This window comes from Oncorhynchus mykiss, chromosome 28 (assembly GCF_057628025.1).
Source record: "Oncorhynchus mykiss isolate SJ-2025 chromosome 28, ASM5762802v1, whole genome shotgun sequence".
Lineage (NCBI taxonomy): Eukaryota > Metazoa > Chordata > Actinopteri > Salmoniformes > Salmonidae > Oncorhynchus > Oncorhynchus mykiss.
The window spans coordinates 33,452,189-33,475,707 of NC_143049.1; the positions used below are offsets into that span (position 1 = coordinate 33,452,189).

At 43.5% G+C, this 23,519-nt stretch overlaps 2 protein-coding genes across 8 annotated transcripts; one reads left to right on the top strand and one right to left on the bottom strand.

Annotated features, from left to right (window-relative positions):
• Nucleotides 1-521: 521 nt before the first annotated feature.
• On the bottom strand, nt 522-15,164 carry cpdp (CPD photolyase). The gene is made up of 10 exons (XM_036966766.2): nt 14,988-15,164; nt 14,429-14,796; nt 13,856-14,007; nt 12,180-12,362; nt 10,508-10,666; nt 9,699-9,897; nt 9,123-9,275; nt 6,218-6,339; nt 3,598-3,757; nt 522-819 (listed from the first exon to the last, which is right to left on the bottom strand). Exons 1-10 carry the CDS (start codon nt 14,996-14,998, stop codon nt 671-673), a joined length of 1,656 nt encoding a protein of 551 aa, XP_036822661.2. The 5' UTR covers nt 14,999-15,164; the 3' UTR covers nt 522-670.
• Nucleotides 15,165-15,184: 20 nt separating this feature from the next.
• On the top strand, nt 15,185-23,222 carry LOC110509005 (UAP56-interacting factor). 7 transcript variants are annotated; one of them, XR_016492777.1, is made up of 9 exons: nt 15,185-15,592; nt 16,075-16,212; nt 16,832-17,004; nt 17,248-17,432; nt 18,400-18,486; nt 18,587-18,651; nt 18,834-18,908; nt 21,156-21,294; nt 22,687-23,222. XR_016492777.1 is itself a non-coding variant. In XM_021589939.3 (9 exons), the coding sequence occupies exons 1-9, from the start codon at nt 15,520-15,522 to the stop codon at nt 22,783-22,785; spliced, it is 1,014 nt and encodes a 337-aa protein (XP_021445614.2). In that variant the 5' UTR covers nt 15,185-15,519; the 3' UTR covers nt 22,786-23,222. The 7 variants fall into 7 exon arrangements, 4 of the variants coding, with proteins under 4 accessions (XP_021445614.2, XP_021445613.2, XP_036822663.1 ...); XR_016492778.1 differs by having other exon boundaries at nt 17,251-17,432; XM_021589939.3 differs by having other exon boundaries at nt 17,251-17,432; nt 18,400-18,469.
• The last annotated feature ends 297 nt before the right edge of the window (nt 23,223-23,519 follow it).

Here is a 23,519-nt window from a genome sequence, read left to right on the forward strand (position 1 = left end):
TATAAGTTTGGCAATTGACAGCATCTAGGGGCTGAGCTTTTGGTGATTAATGATAGACCTTTCAAAATGTTTTAGGCAACATTATCGGCAAGTGACTTGATGCCTACTGTGCTAAAAGAGATTCAGAGTTGTTGAAGGGGAGAGTTGAGTGTGTTGATATAACAGTAACATAGTGAAAATTCCGCTTTTAACAACCATCATACTGTATGATTCAGTGCAATGCCTTTCAAATATATAAAAAAATATCTTTGTAAAAAATAAAATTAAAATTAAAATGATGCATGCCAACATATTAGGCAAGAATTAAGAGTCGTTTTTTGTTGTGGTCTTAAAACAAGTGAACAGGATTCCTAGGACCTTTCCTGAGATGCTTTGTGGATACGGGCCCTGAACAATAAGAACACAGATAAAGATACATGTGCTGTGCCGAACTTGACCCCATCTTAAAGTCTGGAGTAGGTTCGAGAACAAGGTAGTATTCACTAGGCACCAAAACAGAAAGAAACGGAGGGACCACCTCGAATGTGTAATAATAAAGGATTATTTTCCTTTTTGCATTGAACAACATTTTGATACGTTTTTGCCCTTACGAATATGACCCAGGTATGGGATATAAAGGCTCCCAGACTCTATACACTCATCCCCCAACTTGCCTCAGCTACTATCCTCATTACAGGTCTTTGGGGCAGTACTTCCTCTCAAACTGTGCCACGTCAAACTTGCGGGTGCAGCCTTTGTAGTTCATGTACCGTATCTTTCCGAAGATGGGTCTCTCGGCCCAGCCCTGGTCATGGACCCCACATATGGACCACATACAACCTACAGAGAGATAGAGAGGGTTGGGGGAAAAGAACGTTGCAGTGTAAAACAGACATGGTCGCAGTCGTAAGAACAAAGATTCAGCACGAGGCAAGCAGGTAGCGGTTGTCATGACGTTGCCCTCTTTGGGTACACAGCAAGCCCTGCCTCCCCCTTTCCTCCTTCAACTAAGCTGCTGTGGTCAGAGAGAGGTCGTAAATTCCTGAGGATCTTCTCATGGCCACACAGTATAGAGATAGAGTGAAGTTTCATAGAGAACAAAGGAATTTCTTCCACCTCACAGAACTTGAGGTCCAAACAACGTTTACGTTCCGGAGAAGGTATAAAAGATTGGTGAAGAATCCAGCTACGAACTGCTTCGTTTGTTACAACTTGGGGAAGCTCATGGGAGACGGTGTGGCCACATTACCTTAACGCTGTTTATATAATAGCCTCAGATATGAGGTTTAATTGTTGTATAAGATGAATGAGTGAGTATGATACTGTTTGTAAAATTGTGTAATGTGATTTTGGACTGTTTAATGAAGGAAACTCCAATTCCCTTTTGAGTTGAACTAAATCAGAGGACCGCCCATGAACACAGTTAGGGTCAGGCATCCTGGGACAGCCCCTTTTCTGCAATTCCAAATAAAACCCCAATCTTGAGAATTCCTCAAGTAGACCAAGTTTCTCTCAATCATGTTTCTCTCAAACGAAGGTTGCAGACCATTGCTGAATCTTTTAACCATACCACGTGGTTAAACTCAGACTATCGATACCGACAGAATAAGAACAAGTCTTTGATATTAATTACTAGTCTGCAGCTAGGAATTCGGTATCATTGGACGCGAAGAACGACAACCGCCGAAACATTCATTCTATAACGAATTAATGACTGTCACTCTGAACAATCAACTTTAACCACAACAGAGAGAGAGAGAGCGAGGACGAAAACTCTCCAACAGAAACTAACTTTTCAACAAAAATCCTGACGACACACTGAGCATAAATATATATATTGATTGCAATTATTCCCAAATGAGTGAGCGTTCATGTGCAAAGGATTAGCATTTCAATTGTTATAATTATCAACTTTGTAGTGTCTCATCTCATTCGACCCCCACTTCCCTTTTGTCCACCAAGCCGCGATGCCGGTTTAGCCCACTAGGGCACATTCCCCTATCATTTCCTTGTAACCATATCTACTGTTTGTTATGCATTTCTGTGAATTACTTAGTTAGTAAATAAAGGATTTAAGACAATTGATGTATGGATGACTCATAGTGAAGACTGGGTTCGTGCGGATAACCAACAATTTACGACGTTTGGAATGAGACTAATGTGAGGTAAAGTAAATAATTCATTAATTTGAAGACTAATTGATCAGATATAAAATATTTGAAAGGTTATATTGGGAAATTATAACTTTGTAATCTGAATATTTTCCTTGGTGCCCCGACTTCCTAGTTAATTACAGTTACATGATTAATCAGTTTGATTGCGTAACAATAATTACAGAGAATCTTTGATAAAAACCAAGTCTTCAATTTAATGATAGTAAAGACACGACAAGGTGCAAATGGATGTTGGTTTAATTTACACAGCGCTGGTGATGACAGTTAGTTAATATATTTAGAAAAAGGTTTGCTTTCCAAATGTCAGCATTCAAAATACATTTTTTTTATAATAACCCCTTAAATCAGGCAAAACCTGTCTTAACCAGAAAGCGCAGGTGGAGTCTACTAGGCTCAGATGCAGCCTCCCCATTAAGTTACCAAAATCAAAAGAACATACCCAAACGGTAGAGCTGCACAATTAATCCAAATTGTGATAGACATGTGCAATATCCATAATCGCAAATCTGTAATATTTTTTAAATGCCACTTAGCCGTCTTTAATGCCCGTTTATTTTACTTTTGATTTTTTGCTCGAGTTGACGGAGATCCCCCTCCGTCTCTCCTCTTTAGGCCGGAGATCCCCCTCCGTCTCTCCTCTTTAGGCCGGAGATCCCCCTCCGTCTCTCCTCTTTAGGCCGGAGATCCCCCTCCGTCTCTCCTCTTTAGGCCGGAGATCCCCCTCCGTCTCTCCTCTTTAGGCCGGAGATCCCCCTCCGTCTCTCCTCTTTAGGCCGGAGATCCCCCTCCGTCTCTCCTCTTTAGGCCGGAGATCCCCCTCCGTCTCTCCTCTTTAGGCCGGAGATCCCCCTCCGTCTCTCCTCTTTAGGCCGGAGATCCCCCTCCGTCTCTCCTCTTTAGGCCGGAGATCCCCCTCCGTCTCTCCTCTTTAGGCCGGAGATCCCCCTCCGTCTCTCCTCTTTAGGCCGGAGATCCCTCTCCGTCTCTCCTCTTTAGGCCGGAGATCCCTCTCCGTCTCGCCTCTTTAGGTCGGAGATCCCTGGACTCTACAAGGTGTCGAAAGTATTCTATAGGGATGCTGGTTCAAGTTGACTTCAATGCTTCCCACAGTTGTGTCAAGTTGGCAGGATGTCCTTGGTGTGGTGGACCATTCGTGACACACGTGAAACTATTGAGTGTGAAAACCCAGCAGCACTGCATTTCTCGACACAAACTGGTGCGCCTGGAACCTATTACCATACCTAGTTCAAAGGTACTTAATATTTTGTATTGCCCATTACCTTATTTAAAAAAATATGTAATATATTTGTTTTACAATTCTATCAGATCTAGGAACATTGAAGGGGTGTAGGAAGGGGGTAGGTGCAGAAATGGAACCTGGCCTTACACCAAAATAATAGGTGCTTTGGGTAAGAATTGAACCAACCACCAGTGAGTCACTTACCTACGAATCCATTGGGGTCCTGCCCGTCCAACTCGTATCGGTCGTTGAGGTAGATGGCGATGGAGAGCGCTCCCTCTGGTGAGGAGGTCCACTCCAGGATCTTCTTGGCCCAGTACATCCTTAGGAAGCCATGCATTTTACCCTCAATCACCATCTGGTACTACAGAAGGAAGGATACAAGATGGAGAACTTATTTACAGTGATATAGGGCTGTCCCGGTCAACAACAAAAAAATGTTGGTTGACCGAGTCATCGTTCTTTCAACCAATCGATTAGTCTAAATTTAAAAACGTGTATTTTTTCATATACAGTGAATTTGCAAAGTATTCATACCTCAACTTTCCACATTTTGTTACGTTGACTTATTCTAAAATGGATTAAATCGTTTTTTCCCCCCCGTCAATCTACATACAATAGCCCATAACAACCAAGCAAAAACAAGTTTTTTGAAATCTTAGCAAATTTATTCAAAACATTTTAAAAAACGGAAATATTACATTTACATAAGTACTCAGACCCCTTTACTCGGTTCATTGTTGAAGCACCTTTAGCAGCGATTACAGCCTCAAGTCTTACTGGGTATGACGCTACAAGCTTGGCACACATGTATTTGGAGAGTTTCTCACATTCTTCTCTGCATATCCTCTCAAGCTCTGTTAGGTTGGATGGGGAGCTGCACAGCTATTTTCAGGTCTCTCTAGAGATGTTCGATCGGGTTCAAGTCCGGGCTCTGGCTGGGCCACTCAAGGACATTAAGATTTGTCCCGAAGCCACTCCTGTGTTGTCTTGGCTGATGGAAGGTGACCCGTCACCCCAGTCTGAGGTCCTGAGCAGGTTTTTAATCAAGGATCTCTCTGAACTTTGCGCCGTTCATCTTTCCCTCAATCCTGACCAGTCTCCCAGTCCCTGCCGCTGAAACACATCCCCACAGCATGATGCTGCCATCACCGTAGGGATGGTGCCAGGCTTGGCATTCAGGACAAAGAGTTAAATCTTGGTTTCATCAGACCAGAGAATCTTATTTCTCATGGTCAGAGTCCTTTAGGTGCCTTTTGGCAAACTCCAAGCGGGCTGTTATGTGCCTTTTACTGAGGAGTGGCTTTTGTCTGGCCACTCTACCATAAAAGGCCTGATTGGTGGAGTGGTGCAGAGATGGTTGTCCTTCTGGAAGGTTCTCCCATCTCCACAGAGGAACTCTGGAGCTCTGTCAGAGTGACCATCGGCATCTTGGTCATCTTCCTGACCAAGGCTCTTCTCCCCCGATTGCTCAGTTTGGCCAGCTCTATGAAGAGTCTCGGTGGTTCCAAACTTCTTCCATTTAAGAATGATGGAGGCCACTGTGTTTTTGGGGACCTTCAATACTGCAGAAATGTTTTGGTACCCTTCCCCAGATTTATGCTTCAATACAATCCTGTTTCGGAGCTCTACGGACAATTCCTTCGACCTCATGGCTTTGTTTTTGCTCTGACATGCACTGTCAACTGTGGAACCTTATATAGACAGGTGTGTGCCTTTCCAAATCATGTCCAAATCAATTGAATTTACCACAGGTGGACTACAATCAAGTTGTAAAAACATCAAGGATGATCAATGGAATCAGGATGCATCTGAGCTCAATTTCGAGTCTAATAGCAAACGGTCTGAATACTTATGTAAATAAAGTATTTTTGTTTATTTTTAAATTTGCAAACATTTCTAAAAACCTTTTTTGTGTGTAGAGCAGGTGTCCACATACTTTTGGCCATGTGTATATGGATGATTTATAAAGCCAGGCACATTTAACAGTTAGGCTTTTGATTATAGAGCTAATTAAAGTTGGGGTTCTCACTCTCTTCACTTTTCTTAGACAATTAAGGCAAGGGCTGTTTTCTCCTCAACTTCACTGCAGCCTCCGCCACATTGTTCTCAACACCAATATGCTGGGTAACTTTGCTATTATGCACATAGCAACATGGTCTAGGAAAAGGTGTCAATTTAACAGCGTGTTTGTTTCAGAAATGCGGCCAGGGACCGCTATCCAACGCGGAAGTGCATTTATTAAAAAATTATATATTTTTATTAATGTTGCGCCATTGTTCTTATGTAATATAACCATATACAATTTCAGTAGTGCACGTCTTAGCGTGATGGACTTTGCCATCCCCACGGCCTCCACAATGGATTAGTCCACTCAGACAGGTGTCTTGTACACTGATTTTTTTCAGTCGAAGCAGTAGCAAACTCGGTCGACCAAGAGCTTATCGACAAAACAATCGGAAATGGGGTCAGCCCGATAGTGAGTTGACTTGATTGAAGACTGAGCTTCTTTTTGACTTCCCGGTGTAGTTTTTCTGGGCATTGCTAACCAGCAAACGGTTAGTAGTAAACGACACCAGATGGAAGTCGAAAATTCTCTTTAATCCTTCGCAATTTACAGTAGTGAGTGCATTCATATGTGTCAAAGTGATTAGAGTTGTTTTCATGCACTCACTATATTATAAGTTGCTTTGGATAAACTGCAGATTTTATTACATGATTTATGTTAATAAATAAATACAAGTCTTGTTGTTGTTCTGAGACTTGCTGAATTGGCTGGTTTGCATGTTGATAGTCTATGGGCGGTCAGCACTGTAAACAATACCTGGGCTGCGTTCCAGAGCTTGTCGTGAGTCTGGGCTTTCTCCAGCTGCTCGCGGGTATAGACGTATGGCCTGGGGTCTTTGGCGTGATCTTTCAACGTTTTCTGGGCCCAGTCATTTGCACCTAGATCATATACAAGGATCATTAATGTTAACTTCGCAAAACAGAACGGAAACATCCCTTCCCCTTTAAAATGTCACAATGGTCTTTAAATTGTTGCAATGTCCAAAACCCTGCACATAATCTACCATGTAGATACTAATCAAATGTTATTTGAAATCACAATGACAATGATGTGTCGCACTTGCTGCTGGTGATTCTCTGATCCACCTCTACGCAGACGATACCATTCTATATACATCTGGCCCTTCTTTGGACACTGTGCTAACAAACCTCCAAACGAGCTTCAACGCCATACAACACCCCTTCAGTGGCCTCCAACTGCTTTTAAATGCTAGTAAAACTGCTCTTCAACCGATTGTTGCCCGCACCCTCCCGCCCGACTAGCATCACGACTCTGGACGGTTCTGACTTAGAATATGTGGACAACTACAAATACCTAGGTGTCTGGTTAGACTGTAAACTCTCCTTCCAGACTCACATAAAACATCTCCAATCCAAAGTTAAATCTAGAATTGGCTTTCTATTTCGCAACAAAGCATCCTTCACTCATGCTGCCAAACATACCCTCGTAAAACTGACCATCCTACCGATCCTTGACTTTGGCAATGTCATTTACAAAATTGCCTCCTACACTCTACTCAGCCAATTGGATGCAGTCTATCACAGTTTTATCACCAAAGCCCCATGTACTACCCACCACTGCGACCTGTATGCTCTCGTTGGCTGGCCTTCACTACATATTCATTGCCAAACCCACTGGCTCCAGGACAGCTATAAGTCTTTGCTAGGTAAAGCCCCGCCTTATCTCAGCTTACTGGGTCACCATAGCAACACCCACCCGTAGCATGCGCTCCAGCAGGTATATTGCACTGGTCATCCCCAAAGCCAACACCTCCTTTGGCTGCCTTTCCTTCCAGTTCTCTCCTGCCAATGACTGGAACGAATTGCAAACATCTCTGAAGCTGGAGTCTTATAGCTCCCTAACTTTAAGCATCAGCTGTCAGAGCAGCTTACCGATTGCTGCAGCTGTACACAGCCCATCTGTAAATAGCACACCCGACTACCTCATCCCCATATTATTACTTACGCTCTTGCTCCTTTGCTCCTCAGTAGCTCTACTTGCACATCATCATCTGCACATCTATCACTCCAGTATTAATGTTAAATTGTAACTAATTTTTGCCTCTAGAGCCTATTTATTGTCTACCTTCCTACATTTGCACACACTGTACATAGATTTTTCTATTTTTCTTTTGCGTTGACTGTAAGACACTGTAAGAGACTGTAAGTTCAAGTAAGACACTCAACATCAACTGTTCTGAGGAGACTGCGTGAATCAGGCCTTCATGGTCAAATTGCTGCAAAGAAACCACTACTAAAAGGACACCAATAAGAAAAGGAAGAGACTCACTTGGGCCAAGAAACACAAGCAATGGACATTAGACCGGTGGAAATCTGTCCTTTGGTTTGACAAGTCCAAATTTTAGATTTTTGGTTCCAACCGCCATGTCGTTGTGAGACACAGAGTAGGTGAAAGGATGATCTCCGCATGTGTAGTTCCCACCGTGAAGCATGGAAGAGGTGGTGTGATGGTGCTTTGCTGGTGACACTGTCTGGGATTTATTTGGAAGTTACACTTAACCTGCATGGCTACCAAAGCATTCTGTAGCGATACGTGGGACTATGATTTGTTTTTCCAACAGGACAATGACCCAACACACCTCCAGGCTATGTAAGGGCTATTTGACCAAGAAGGAGAGTCATGGAGTGCTGCATCAGATGACCTGGCCTCCACAATCACCTGACCTCAACCCAATTGAGATGGTTTGGGATGAGTTGGACTGCAGAGTGAAGGAAAAGCAGCCAAAAAGTGCTCAGCATATTCCTTCAAGACTACTGGAAAAACATTCCAGGTGAAGCTGAAAAAAAAGGGAAAAAAATAGCAGCAGTTGTGGCCTTTAGCTCAGCCCGAATGTTGCCTGTAATCCATGGCTTCTGGTTGGGATATGTACATACAGTCACTGTGGGGACGACGTCATCAATGCACTTGTTTACGAAGCCGTGATTTCCTGCCATGGCCAGCGAAGAGCCCGGATCTCAATCCCATTGAGTTTCTTTTTTTGCTGAGTTTAGATTAAGTCTCTCTTCGTAAATAGTATGGTCTACAGCTTATCGTGAGGTATTCTAGCTCGGGCACCAGCTGTTGTTAACAAAGAGAAACGCACCCCTCACTTCAGCTTACCTGGGGCTTCCGTTTGATCCTGCAGATGCATAGAAAAACCAGCTAGACATATTATCCATGTCCTTGTTCAACCACGACGGAGAAACATAGGATATTACAGTTCTTCTGGTCCCGTTGATAGGATAGTCTCGAACGGAGCCATCTAGTTTGTTTTCCAGTGATTCGCCAATAGAACAGAGGGTAAAGGCGGACTATTTATTCGTCAGGGTGCTCGCATGTCGGCCTCCCTTATGCCGTCTCTTTCCCGAGTCCCTGGGATTAGGGCCTGATCCAAGGCGAGCAGTATGCCCTGTTCCACAGATTCATTGAAGTAGAAGCTCTTTTCGGGAATAGTAAACTATGATCAGCACAAAAAAACAAAACAGCAGAACTGGTCATGAGCCTGTAGAACAGGCCTGTAGCCTGTATCCATCGCAGCGCAATTCTAATCAGGTATTTGCCTGGGGCTCTGGTCAAATGTAGTGCACTACATAGAGAATAGGGTGCCATTTTGGATGCCGATCACGTCTTAACTCAAGAGAACTCAGTCCTCCTCACTCACCCTTCACGCTGTCATAGCTGGGGTTGTAGTAACAGAAGTTATCGGTCAACTCTCTGCGCACCACCAGTTCTTCTGTGAAGGAGGAAACGGACTCGCCGGCACTCTTCCCACAGCACTTTACCTGCAGCACCACACGCTGGGCAGACAAGTGACCTGGAGATAGGTAGGGATGGAGGTAGGGATGGAGAGAGGGTAGAAAGGGGAGAAGGAAGGGGATGGAGGGATAGAGAGCAGGAGGAAGAGAAGGAGGGACAGTCAGTGGAGTCCACCTTGAGCTTCAGAAATAAGTTTGAAAAACATTTGCATACAAATAACACTGGATATTTCTTTAGGTGGGAGTGGGGCTTCACACCGGGTGGGTGCTAGGTGTATAAGGTCATAAGAGGTGTGTTTGTAGGCTGGTATCAGGTGAACACTGTGTTTTGAGTTGGCATGTTGAATTTAATTCAACATTTAGAAAGGGGAGAGCTGACACAGGTGTGTATTGCAGGCTCATAGTGGGTGTGTGATTATAGGCTGAAATGACACTATAGTTTGTATTGGCACAAATTCCAGTAAGCGGCTTCCCCAACTGACCGAAGCGGATCCACGGCGAGAGCTGACTAACGGCAGAAGAATTGGGGTTGTTCCTCTGAGTGGCAAAGTTCTTGAGGCGCAGGTCGATGAAAGATTCCAACATGGCTATGCCTGCTGCAGTGCCAGACTTGGCCCAATCCACCTCCTCCACCGTCCTGTCCACCTCCAGAGAGGACAATGCCTCTGCCCAGTCTACTGGCTGGAAGGAGAGAAGAGCTTCATTTATTTAAGGTTGTGAAAAGTTTAATATATATGGAGTGGCCTATACCAACAGAGGAGGAAAGACGATGGGAAAGATATGAGGAAGAACTTAGGTCTTCTCTAAAAACAACATCAAACTTACTTCCACTTTGGTGTTTGCAGGTCTGGAGGGACTTGATAGGTGTAAGCAATACAACAGAAGCTCCATTGGAAGGCTTTGCAAAGTAATCACCTTATTGCTTACACCTATCCTGTGCATTCTGCTAATACGGTGGAAGGGAGACGGTGGGGGCTTTGGGTTGTTTTCTGATTAGGCAAGAATTTAACCAACCCAGAGACCAACTCATTAACCAACCCAGAGACCAACTCATTAACCAACCCAGAGACCAACTCATTAACCACCCCAGAGACCAACTCATTAACCAACCCAGAGACCAACTCATTAACCAACCCAGAGACCAACTCATTAACCAACCCAGAGACCAACTCATTAACCAACCCAGAGACCAACTCATTAACCAACCCAGTTTAGTGGATTGTGTCAATACAAATACCATTAAGGAATCCCTCATCTTAATGAGGTCCACCTTCTATAAGCAACCTCTTACGTTGGCGGTTTGGAGAGCAGTGTGTGGGTGTTTGTCCACTAAAGGCATCTCTGTGAGGAACTCCTTCAGAAGCTTGGTGATCTTGTTACGGATCGTCCTGGCAGAATACTCCAGCTTGTCTGATGCCACCCAGCAGGGCACCACGTTATGGGCATCGACCTGCGGTAGTGACGGGAAGACGTGGTAGTTGACAGACTGGAAATCCTTTGTTACCATAGCCTGAGAAATTGAAGGAAGAAAGCTATCCAGGAATTCAATAGGTGTTCAGTGTTGGTATAACAGAGTGAGTTCCATCCCTGTCTACCCGACACGGGACACAAACCTTCTAACACAAATCTTTTGCACAATGATACTCAAGAAGCTCCGGCCCCCAATAACACTGACCCAGAAAAATAAATGCATCTGGGTGCGACTTTCATCTGACTTTTACCCCATAATGTTAAATCAAGCCACAACACACCGTCTGTGCATTTTTGTGATACATTTGACAAAAATGTTCGCAAATTGCCATGCAAAATATCAGAATTGCTGCAGCAAAATAAAGCACTTTTGCGCGCAACTATCACATAAAAAAACGCTAAGTAATCCTGAAGGGACTGATCTGCAAACTTGTATGAAGGGGATATCACACAATAAACGCAACACGGAACCGAAACCGGCTGCGCGCGTGCGCCATCGTGCATAAATGTATTTGTCCTCTTAGACCAAACGCGATCACGACACACAGGTTAAAATATCAAAACCAACTCTGAACCAATGACATTAATTTGGGGACAGGTCGAAAAGCATTAAACATGTATGGCAATTTAGCTAGTTAACTTGCACTTGCTAGTTAATTTGTCCTTTTTAGCTAGCTTGCTGTTGCTAGCTAATTTGTCCTGGGATATAAACATTGAGTTGCTATTTTACCTGAAATGCACAAGGTCCTCTACTCCGCCAATTAATCCACACATAAAACGGTCAACCAAATTGTTTCTAGTCATCTCTCCTCCTTCCAGGCTTTTTCCTCTTTGAATTTATATGGTGATCCATCTACACTTTTATAGTATTACCACGACAACCGGTAAAACAGTTCGTCTTTCAATCACCCACGTGGGTATAACCAATGAGGAGATGGCACGTGGGTACCTGCTTCTATAAACCAATGAGGGGATGGGAGAGGCAGGTCTTGCAGCGCGATCTGCGTCAGAAATAGGAACGACTTCTATTTTAGCCCTTGGCAACGCCGACGCTCGTTGGCACGCGCGAGCAGTGTGGGTGCAATAATTGAATAACATGGATTTCTACATTTATTTTGCGATGCACGCGACGTGTCCGGTCTGGTCAGCATCTAAGTATTCCTGAAGGGACTGATCTTCATACTTGTATGAAGGGGATATCACACAAAAAATGCTAAGTAATCCTGAAGGGACTGATCTTCACACTTGTATGAAGGAGATATCACACAAAAAATGCTAAGTATTCCTGAAGGGACTGATCTTCATACTTGTATGAAGGAGATATCACACAAAAAACGCTAAGTAATCCTGAAGGGACTAATCTTCATACTTGTATGAAGGGGATATCACACAGAAAATGCTAAGTATTCCTGAAGGGACTGATCTTCATACTTGTATGAAGTGGATATCACACAAAAAATGCTAAGTATTCCTGAAGGGACTGATCTTCATACTTGTATGAAGGGGATATCCGACGGAAGCCCCTTTTTGACCTCCTCCACCCACTGCAGCGGTGTCCTTAGAGGGGAGAAGTCGGTCACTACTGCCCCAAAACTCCAGTCCGCCACAAACCCTGGCAGCAATTCTCCAGCGGAGCCCTGGAGCAGGTGGAACTGAATATCCAGGGCACTGCAGTCCTGTGAAAGGGGGGACAGATAAGTGCATGGGACAAGAAGGAAGCAGGTATAGAGGAGAATCTCAATTGGAATATCTCGATTCCTTTCGCCCCCTAGCATCCACTCGAGTAGGAGGAGGAAACGTGGAAAGAAATGCACTTGTAAGAAATGAGTCGGTCCTCCTCTATCACTCCATCAGGCAAATTACATTTACAGAGGTGGAATCTCAAAATACTTATGTTTAAAGTGGTAAAAAAAAAAAAAATTGTTGCCAGTTATGCTAGACATTTTATAGATAAAAAGATAAGTGGCGTATAGTTTTTAAATGTGTGCATGCTTTTCTCATCCGAGAAAATAACAGCTGCTCTTTGAGGGCGCATTTCAAAACTCTTCCGGGGTAGGACACACCTGAGCATCCTACACCAGAGGCAGCAACCAAGGAGAGGAGCAAACTCCTCCCTTCACCCATTAACAAACTGACACTCTCCTACATACGGCAGCCACGTATAGGTTTCCAAGTCACGGAAGAGAGGAGGACAGAGTTGAAGAGAGGACAGACTTTTTGCCAATTGAGAATCTCCCTCGGGTGACTGATTGGGCCATAAACAAGTGTAAGAATTGAGGGGAGCCGGGCCGGATGTCAAGATGACGACCCAGATGTCATATCCTCACATATATTTGTTTACAATCATAACATGAGTAACCTGCTTAATTGCTAAGTTAAAAAGGTCTGAAATATCAAAGTCCACTTGCATTAGGATCACACAGGACACATAATCCTCAAAGGCCTCGAACTCAAGACGCAGCGCATAACAATCGTAGGGGGGGAATGTAGGAGTGCGGACACGAGGCCGGATACCAAGACAAAAACTGCACTCTAGAAAAGACAAGCACTCGACCTTGGCTTAATTTATTTTTAATTAGCTGTGAATCAACAAACAGATTCGCATACAGATTCTTCAGGTTTGTGTTTGTTGATTCACTGAAAATGTAAAAATCAACAGAATTTAAGTCAAGGTTGGTCACCTGTCTTTTCTAGTGTGTGGTTTTTACATTTGTTTTAGGATACTAGTTGTTTTGGCACTGGTTGGGCCATCTCCATCTCAAAGTCTCCCAGCAGCTGTTATTTTCTCAATTGGGAAAGCTATTTGAGCCAGTACCTAGATGCAGGTTGTCTTTTTTTCCATCATGAATCTTGGAAGGAAGCTCTGCTCCAAAATCATAAAATCTGATTGCAAACCTAACCTTAACCACACTGATAACCCTAATGCCCAACCTTAAAATTAAGACTAAAAATTATGTTTGTTTTCATGAATTTCTACAATATAGTCAATATTGACTTTACATCTGGTCTATCTAAAGGGGGGGGGGGGAATAAAATAAAAATGTACTTAGTTCTGCCTCCAGGGAAAGACTCATGGCAATAGAAGTCAACCTACTCCCTAGATAGAAAGAACAGGGAAGAGAACAAACAAGTCATTTTCACCCCAGACAACAATGGAGGGTTTCTCTACCTTTGCAACTTCCTCCAGTCCCCTCAGCATGAAGCCAAAATGTCGGATGGTGGCCAACTCTGAGTTTTGTGGTACCACCAAACAGAAACAGATATGCAGGGGCAGCTTCTCTTCGAGGGCAAGCTGCTGGGCATAGATCAATGCCCAGTTATCTACAGAAAGAGTCAACGAGAGAAGTAAACATTCTGTTACTGGTGAATATGGCTGCAAATACTGAAAAGAATCCACAAAAAAAATTCCCACTACAATGTCAACCCAAACTATGCTGGCTTGAATAGTTTATTTTCCCATTGTCATTTCGAGCATGGTGGATGCATAACCAGGCCAAAACACAGATCAGCAGTGTGAAAAGGCTACATTCAATGTACTTTCTATTGAACATTCTTATTTACAATGACGGCCTATTCCGGCTAAACCGGGATGACGCTGAGCCAATTGTGCACCGCTATGGGACTCCCAATGGACTGTAGTGGTGACTCTTGCACTGAGATGCAGTGTCTTAGACCACTGCGCCACTTGGGAGCCCACTGTATATCCACTGTTATTGGTAGTGGATATACTGGAGATTCTCACCTTGGACCCTGTGATCCCGGTTCATCCAGTAGACTACTCCCTCTGAACCTTGCTTTATCTTCTGGGTTTGGGACAGAAAACGGAGGCGCTGCTTGTTGAATTTCAAGTCCTTCTTCTCCTTCCGTTGCTCTGCCACCAGATCCTGCAGCCAGCCCTCTACTCTCTCCCTTTTCCCCTCTTTTACAGCCTGCAGCTTCTGCCGTTTGGTGTTGTCCATTTTGACAAATGTTGCCTTGCGTTTTTCTGCTGGCATGGTGGTTCGATTATTAATGCTGCTTGGGCCTACTAATTTGGTAAAGGAGCAGTGTCTTTGGCTCTTGAGTGTCACAAACTTCCAAATGTGCTTGGATGCTGGAATGAGCAACAAACTGGATAGAGGGAAGCATTGGAGGATAATTACTAAAGAAATATCACTTTTTCATCTTCAATACATTTTCTAATAATGCAAGCAACCATGGCAAAACAGGATGTTATCATGCAGACCAAGACACCATTTGATGTAAGCCAGGAAATAATTAAATGACAATCGCACTGAAATGTTTGGCAAGAAATGCCTTACCTGCGATGCATACAGATTATTGTAAACGTGTATCGCGGTCCTTTTCAGAGTTAAACTGAGGCTTCTTGATATGTATTTATTCAAACAACAGCAGATACGTACACATCTACACGCGTCTCGTGTTCTTTTTGTTTTGTAAGAGCAGATCTTTTTTTTGGAGGGGGGGGGGGGGGGTTCTATGACAACTACACATCCCAAAATGCCATTCGTGTCTCTAGTTTTTGCAGTCGTCACTAGTTACCACAGCCACAAAGTCACAAAGCTCCCCATGTCTACAATTGATCTTCTTAAAATCTGATTTTAAACCTAACCACACTGCTAACCTTATACATAACCCTAAATTAAGACCAAATAGCACCTTTTTTAACCAAATAGCACATTTTGTCTTTGTGGCTGTTGTATCTAGTGACAACCGTTTAGACGGGGAGGATATTTGACGTCGCTAGATAGCTAGGCTGGCTAGCTAAACGTGCTAATTTTTGTGAATTTTATCCAGAATATTTTCCTGTGTGTAGCTACAGATTTCCACAGTATGAGCAACGTTGGTTTTTCGGCTACACGGGGGATCAGCTCGGGCGGACCTGATAAGGTCGACATGTCTTTAGGTAAGGCCGCTCGCGACACGGTTGATGTGGGTGGGTCACCGGCTGCTCGAACTTGGTTGTTGTAGCTAGCTTGCTAAATGTTCGCATATGAGGGATTATAATATGCATCGTTATATAGCTAATTACATGCATTTATTTGAGATACATTACACTGTATATTTAAAACGACTTACATACTACTCTGGGCAACTTTGTTTGCTAACCGCTAGTTAGCTGCGTTCATTCAATGCGACCAAGCCAATTAGCCACTACTACTCAGTTAACGAACTGCTAGCTAACGTTAATTGTTATGCAGGTCTATTGGCCCATCCAAATGTCTGCGAGAATGATTAATGTAGTTAGTTAACTAGAATGTACAAATTTAGCCGATTTCCAAGATCCAGACAAACTTTAATTCATAAGCATGGCATACATAACGTTAGATTGACTGAAATAGCTCACTGACAAGTAAACGTATTGTTTTGTTCATCTGACTGCCCTAGATGATATAATTCGTTTGAACAAGAAAGAGCAACAAGCAAGGAGGCCTGGCCCGGGGAACCGCAGGCCACTACAGAAGGGGAAGGTCTTTGTCCAAGGGAAGCCAGTTGGAGCGAGGGCCAGGGGACAGACTCAAAGACGTGTGTACAGTAGTTTTGTTTGTGGTGCTCATCACTGCAACTAGTTCTCTATTGTTGACCATAAACTAGGTGGTTCGAGCCCTGAATGCTGATTTGGCTGACAGCCGTGGTATCTCAGATCATATACCACGAGTATGACAAAATATTTATTTTTACTTCTCTAATTACTAAGGGCTGCATCCAGGCACTCTGCTTTGCGTCATGTGTAAGAACCCTTAGCCACATTGGCTATATACCACACCCCCTTGGGTGGCAGGTAGCCTAGTGGTTAGAGCGTTGGGCCCGAGCCCGCCAGAACACGTTTCTCTTCCGCAGGGGCCTCAAGGTACACTCTATTGGCCCGTAAGTGTCTCTGACCGTATGTAGACTTCTACCCCTGAACAAGGCAGTTAACCCACTGTTCCTAGGACATGATTGTAAATAAGAATGTGTTCTTAACTGACTTGCCTAGTTAAAGGTTAAATATACATATATATATATATATATATATGAAATATTGCTTAAGTAACTTAATATAATCATGCCTGGGATATTTGAAATGCCAGTGAACTAGTTAAACCTTCCAATACATCACATCAATTGAATTCTCCACATGAATAAGAAGCCGTGTCATTTCCAGGAGGTGGTGTACCAAGAGGTGCGATAACGAGAGTGGGTTTTGGAAGAGGCCGGAAGATTCCCCCTCCGGTTGGTCGACGCCGGGGTCAAGGGGTTATCACTGGACTGGCAGCCCGGAAGACTGCAGCACTACAGAAAGGCATCAGTCCGCTCAACCGACCTGCTATCAACCGGGTACTAAGGGCTCATACATCTGGGACATTTTCATTAGGGCACACTGTAGCAAAACGTGCATCAGGACCAAAATGAGCATCCCTTATTGGACAAGTTAAGATAATACCTCGCTGTTTCGAACTGTTTTCCTCCGTTTCATGCCTAGTTAACATGACCCTTGTTGGGATCAAAGAGGAGAGAGTTAGTTTCCGAAGAAGACTGTGCTCCTCTGTTCACCATCTCTATTTACATTTTCTCTCTCAGAAGTTACGGCCCTTCAACAACCGATCACGGCCCTTCAACAACCGATCACGGCCCTTCAACAACCAATCACGGCCTTTTATCCAACCAGCCCAATACAGACAGGTGCAAGGCCAAAGGAGGCCCTACAGACAGACAGACGTACAGAGACGCCTCGACTCGACGAGACCCTTTCAGCAGCGGAGACGGTGAGGAAATAACATTTGCAGCATTACTCCTGGATGACTCCCCTCCGTGGAATATCACTTTGTCACACCGTCAGCCGGTCCCAGACCGCTATCTACCCCTTCTTCCCTTTGGCCATAACCGTTCAATGTTTGCAGATCTGTATGTATTAAAGGGTAAATCAGCAGTTGAAACAATAACAAAGTGTTCTCCCTGCTACTGTTAATTAGTAAACAGCTGAGGGATTTGGGGTGAAGAAATGTAACCATTCTAAAATGCATACAGCTATGGGATGCAAGGACTTGACCATCCATTATATCAAAAGTATAGTTTTAACCATGTGTTGAAGCTATATGGTGTTTGTTTACGTTTACTTTGTTTGCAAACATTGGAGTAAAACAATCTTATATTTTGGGTTCTGATGGGGTACGACTGTTGAACTAAACTCATGAGGCCTTTATAAGTTATATTCAAGAATCGATGGGTACAGATTGATTGAAAAGTGAAAGACTAAAGTTACATACATGGGATGCTTTAGTGAATTTCAGAATGTCTGGAATAGAAAAGGCAGAAATAAAACAATTCAATAAACATTTGCAGCCAGTCATCCAAAACATAGCCTTATGCAGTCGTTAAATTCCTATAGAAGCTGAGGATGTGTGTTCAACAGGCAGACACGTTTCAGACCATTTAAATGCATTTACAAGTCCAAAAAGGGATGTAGCAACTGCAGATTTTCTCTTTAAGTAATGTGGGGGAAGCGCCATATACACTGATTATACCTACATAGGCATAAGATCTGCAAATATCGAAGGGTTAACGTCAAAGCAAAGTGGTAGGGAACAAATTGGCCCCGGCTCTGTTTAACGCTGAGAATCACTGAAGCGTTGTTCCAAGTGCTCTCCGATGACATTGCACAAACGAAGGACATCATGGAACATTTCCATCTCCACCCTTAGACCAACCATCTATTTTGTATTTTCCTTGTAGGCCCTTGCCCCCTGTCCAAACCCAGAGAGAAGCCCGCCAGGCCATGTTTCTCTCCCGCAGGGGCCTCAAGGTACACTCTATTGGCCCGTAGGTGTCTCTGACCGTATGTAGACTTTTTAAAATTTATTGGACACAGTGCATTGAAAGTCCTGTCTTTGTCTCACCTGTACATTCTTCCATACTGCAGGTTCACGCCCAGGTCCCGAAGCCGACTTTAACCTCTATATCCCCTGCCCCAGTTAGAACCCGCCAGTGAGTATTTGACGTGTGTGTGTGTGTGTGTGTGTGGATGGGTGTGAGACTGTTGCCTCTTGACAGACGGCATTCCACTCTATAATATAGTGCACCCTCATCATTCTTGAGGACTACACATCAAACCTTTGCTCGTCATTATCCACAAGTCGTCTAACCATATGTGTCTGTCTGTCCACCAGGTGGCGCACGTCAACAAACAGCAGTGGGATCCTGACCGTTTCCATCGACAACCCCACTGCCATGACACAGTCTGAGTGAGTCACATTATGAAGCCACACATACCACTATATGAGCAGAGACTGACTAAATACATAGGGCCAGTAGTTACCATACCAAATAACCTCATATTAACTAAGGGCCAGTAGTTTTTCCTAGTCCGTTCAAGTGGTACGAGGGTGGCAGGTTGTTAAGAGCTTTGTGCCATTAACCGAAAGGTCGCTGGTCCGAATCCCCATGTTGGCTAGGTGAATAATCTCTGTGCTGCCCCGGTCAACTGTAAGTGCTGTTGTCAAATCAAATCTTCTTCGTCACATAATCGTGATTGACAGCTGTAATTCTGGGTGTAGCGAAATGCTTGTGAAGTGGAAACATCTAGGAGCAACAACGGCTCAGCCGCGAAGTGGTAGGCCACACTAGCTCACAGAACGGGACCGCCGAGTGCTGAAGCTCGTAAAAAATTGTCTGTCCTACCGAGTTCCAAACTGCCTCTGGAAGCAACGTCAGCACAAGAATTGTTTGTCGGGAGCTTCATGAAATGGGTTTCCATGGCCGAGCAGCATGTGCAATGCCAAGCAACGGCTGGAGTGATGTAAAGCTGCCGCCATTGGACTCTGGAGCAGTGGAAACACGTTCTCCTGTGTGATGAATCACACTTCACCATCTGGCAGTCCGACGGACAAATCTGGGTTCGGCGAATGCCAGGAGAACACTACCTGTCCCAATGCATATATTTAAATGTAATCTTTATTTAACTAAGCAAGTCAGTTAAGAACAAATTCTTATTCACAATGATTGCCTACACCGGCCAAACCCGGGCGATGCTGGGCCAATTGTGCACAGACCTATGGGACTCCAATCACGGCCGGTTGTGAGAGCCTGGAATCTAACCAGGGTGTCTGTATTAGCGCCTCAAGCACTGAGATGCAGTGCCTGTTATTGCAGCAAAGGGGGGACCAACACCATAATAATACCCATTATTTTGGAATTAGATGTTTGACAAACAGGTGCCCACATACTTTGTCATGTAGTGTAACAAACTCTTCTTATAGCAATCAATGAGCTTGCTGCACCTTTCGACTGGCAATTTGGCCCACTTTTCGGCAGGAAACTGCAAGAATTCTTTAATGTTTCAGGGATGCCCTCCAACTACTTTTTTCAGATCTCACCATAGGCTTTGGATGTGATTCAGGTCTGGATTCTTCCCTGGCCACTCCAGCTTTTCTTCTTGAACCATTCCAGGGTGCTTTTGATGTGTGTTTGGGGTTGTTGTCCTGCTGGAAGTTCCACAACCTTCAACAGGAAGTTCCACAACCTTGCACTCTAAACACCTTGATAATCTGCTGATTTCATGATGTCTTGCACACGTTCAAGGCCCCCAATACCAGAGGCAGCAAAGAAACTCCACGGCATTATCAAACCTCCCCATGTTTTATTGTAGGCAGGGTGTTCTTTTCTTTGAATATTTCATTTGGTCGTCAGTAAACACAGTGCTGATCTGTATTGCCAATGTACAATCATTTTGTTTCATTGGTCTACAGAACATTTCCCCCAGGATTAAAGCTTGATAGGTGGGTCTTTTAAGAAGTTCAATCAGGCTTTTTTGTCTCTTTCAGTAGTGAGGTCTTCCTATGTTTACCAACAACCAAATTAAGCAGGTTGCTTTGCTGCTTCTGGTACTTGGGGCCTTGAATGTGTGCAAGACATCATGAAATCAGCAGATTATCAAGGTGTTTTGGAGTGCAATGTTCAACCCACTGTCCAAAAACTGTGTCTGTCTGAAGGTTGTGGAACTTCCAGCAGTTAAACAATCCCAAACAAATGTTAAAAGCACCCTGGAATGGTTCAAGAAGAAATGCTGGACTGTTCTGGAGTGGCCAGTGAAGAGTTCCAATCGGAATCACATCCATAACCTATGGCAAGAGCTGACAACTGCCGTTGGTGGAGGGCACTCCTCAAACATTGAAGAATTAGAGCAGTTTGCTGCTTTAAAGAGCCAAATTGCCAGTAGAATGGTGTTACAAGCTCATTAATGGCTACAAGAAGCGTTTGTCTGCAGTTCTTGTCCAAAGCCTGTGCCACCAAGTAGTAGTTCCGGGGTGCCAATAATTGTCCATCTTTTATTTTCTCAAATCTAAACTTACATTTACAAAAAATAAAATTGTTTCTGCAATGTAGTTTTGGAATAAATAGGGAATTATTTAAGAAAAGTGTATGGGTGCCATTATATATTTTCGGCAACTGTTCATAACCACTCGCCATATTTTTTTATTCTGTTCTCCCAGGCCTCCTTGTGCTTGGTCCCTGCACCCCTCGGCCCCCACCAGCTCTGCCCCAGTCAAGATGAAGGTGGAAGAGGAGAAGAAAACGGAACCACCTAAAGGAGTCCCCTTGCAGTTTGACATCAACAGTGTGGGGAAACCGGTGAGAATAAGATAGAATTGGGTAATCGTACACAAAGGCTACATTTACAAAGGCAGCCCAATTCTGATGTTTTGGCACATTTTTGGCAAAAGAGCTAATCTGATTAGGTAAAATATCAGAATTAGGCTGCCTGTGTAAACACAGACCAAGTTGTTTCAGATCATGTCCTCGCGAGCCTCAATGTACAAAACATTAGGAACAGGTGCTCTTTCCACGAGACTGACCAGGTGAAAGCTATGATCCCTTATTGATGTCACCTGTTAAATCCACTTCAATCAGTGTAGATGAAGGGGAGAAAGAAGACAGGTTAAAGAAGGATTAGGCCTTGAGACAATTGAGACATGGATTGTGTATGTGTGCCATTCAGAGGGTGAATGGGTAAGACAGAAGATTGAAGTGCCTTTTGAACAGTATGGTAGTAGGTGCCAGGCACGCCGGTTTGAGTGTGTCAAGAATTGCAACATTGCTGGGTTTTTCCATGATCAACAGTTTCCCATGTGTATCAAGAATGATCCACCAACCAAAGGACACCTAGCCAACTTGATACAACTGAGTCCATGCCCTGACAAATTGAGGCTGTTCTGAGGACTAAAGGGGGTGCAACTCAATATTAGTAAGGTGTTCCTAATGTTTTGTACACTCCGTATAAATGTTATGAATGGTTGTTTGATGTAAATAGTAACTCTCCCTAGTGGTTCAAGATCTAAGTTTCCCCTTGTGAATTGGTGAATAGTGTCATTCATTAGTGCACGCTGAAGCAAAAAGGTTTAAAAACGTGCAATGTTAACAAACTTATTGAAGTTCAGATAGTGTCTCCCTGATTCAGTCAGTTTGTCTCCATTTTGTTTCTAGTGAACTGGACCCAGTTATACTGTATGTACACACCATTATATGCAAATGTATTATATGTGCACAAGTCAGACTTCTCTCTGCTACCACACGGCAAGTGGTACCGGAGCGCCAAGGCTAGGTCCAAGAGGCTTCTAAACTGCTTCTACCCCCAAGCTATAAGACTCCTGAACAGCTAATCAAATGGCTACCCAGACTATTTGCATTTTTTATTTTTTATATTTTCTTAAACTGCATTGTTGGATAAGGGCTTGGAAGTAAGCATTTCACTGTAAGGTCTACACCTGAAAGTATTCGGCGCATGTGACAAATAACATTTGATATATATTTTTATTCTGGTCTCTGACATTGCTAGTTATATTTAAAAAATTGTTTTTCAAAAGTATTATTTCTAGGTATTACTGCACTGCTGAAGCTAGAAACCCAAGCATTTCGCTGCACCTGCAATAACGTCCATGTACACGACTAAAACATTTGATTTTGTGTGAAGCGAATTGAATGTTTTTTCTGACAAGCTTTCTCTCCCAACTGTTGTCACATCAGACTGCGATGACTTTGAATGAGCGATTCCGCCTCCTGAAAGACGAGCGCGTCGCCACCGCGCAGACCAGCAAAGGCAGCCGATTCGTCACTGTGGGTTAAGACAATGACGCAAAGGAGAAGGGGGATACCCAAAACCTTTGTGTCCCAGACAGACCCACACACACACACAGAGGACCCTGAGTTGATCGATCGTAAGCTGATCCTCCTGAGTGATTTTCCTTATGGAGCAGACTTGGGATGGAAAGAGAGTGATGCATTCTCAGTAGGATGAGCCTAGTATGCTGATATTTGTTGCTTACTTGCATTCATTTTTATGAAAACAGTAGCCATACGTTCTAAATTGTATGCCGTTAGAGTAAATATTAGGCAAACCAGATTTGGACACCGCCTTTTTGATGTACAATAAATATGATAGAATGTTTTTTTATATGTATAGATATGGGATACTGTTCTATAGGAAATGTTATACTTTTAAATGTTTTTATACTAACTACAAAGTAATTTTGTTGAATAAACCCCTAATTAACGTACGAAAAGGCTTTTTTTATAATTATTTCTGCGTAATCACGGTAAGCCTGCAGCGCATATCCAGTGTTAAATATAGAAAATAGATTAATTAGGGGAAAAAATGTAAGAGGTCTATCTTGTCCGTACCTGCACGGATGCAGTTGCTCTAGGATAGTCACCTGATGTTTGCTACCCAATTTATTATTTTAGGAGCGCAGTAGCCTAAGCCTGCAAAAGTTTGGTAGGTATCAAAGAGAGGGGGGAATTGTTAGGCTCCCAGCCATATTATTGTTCTTCTGTAGCAATTGTTTATTTTTTTTCTTTGA

Coding starts and splice junctions, on each gene's coding strand:
- LOC110509005 (XM_021589938.3), top strand. CDS start 15,520: ATGAGCAACGTTGGTTTTTCGGCTACACGGGGGATCAGCTCGGGCGGA. Junction 17,433..18,399: donor CCCTTTCAGCAGCGGAGACG/GTGAGGAAATAA, acceptor TTTTCCTTGTAG/GCCCTTGCCCCCTGTCCAAA. Junction 18,470..18,586: donor TCTCCCGCAGGGGCCTCAAG/GTACACTCTATT, acceptor TCCATACTGCAG/GTTCACGCCCAGGTCCCGAA.
- cpdp (XM_036966766.2), bottom strand. Junction 10,667..12,179: donor CGGATATCCCCTTCATACAA/GTATGAAGATCA, acceptor TCACTACCGCAG/GTCGATGCCCATAACGTGGT. Junction 6,340..9,122: donor CAGCTATGACAGCGTGAAGG/GTGAGTGAGGAG, acceptor TATATGATCTAG/GTGCAAATGACTGGGCCCAG.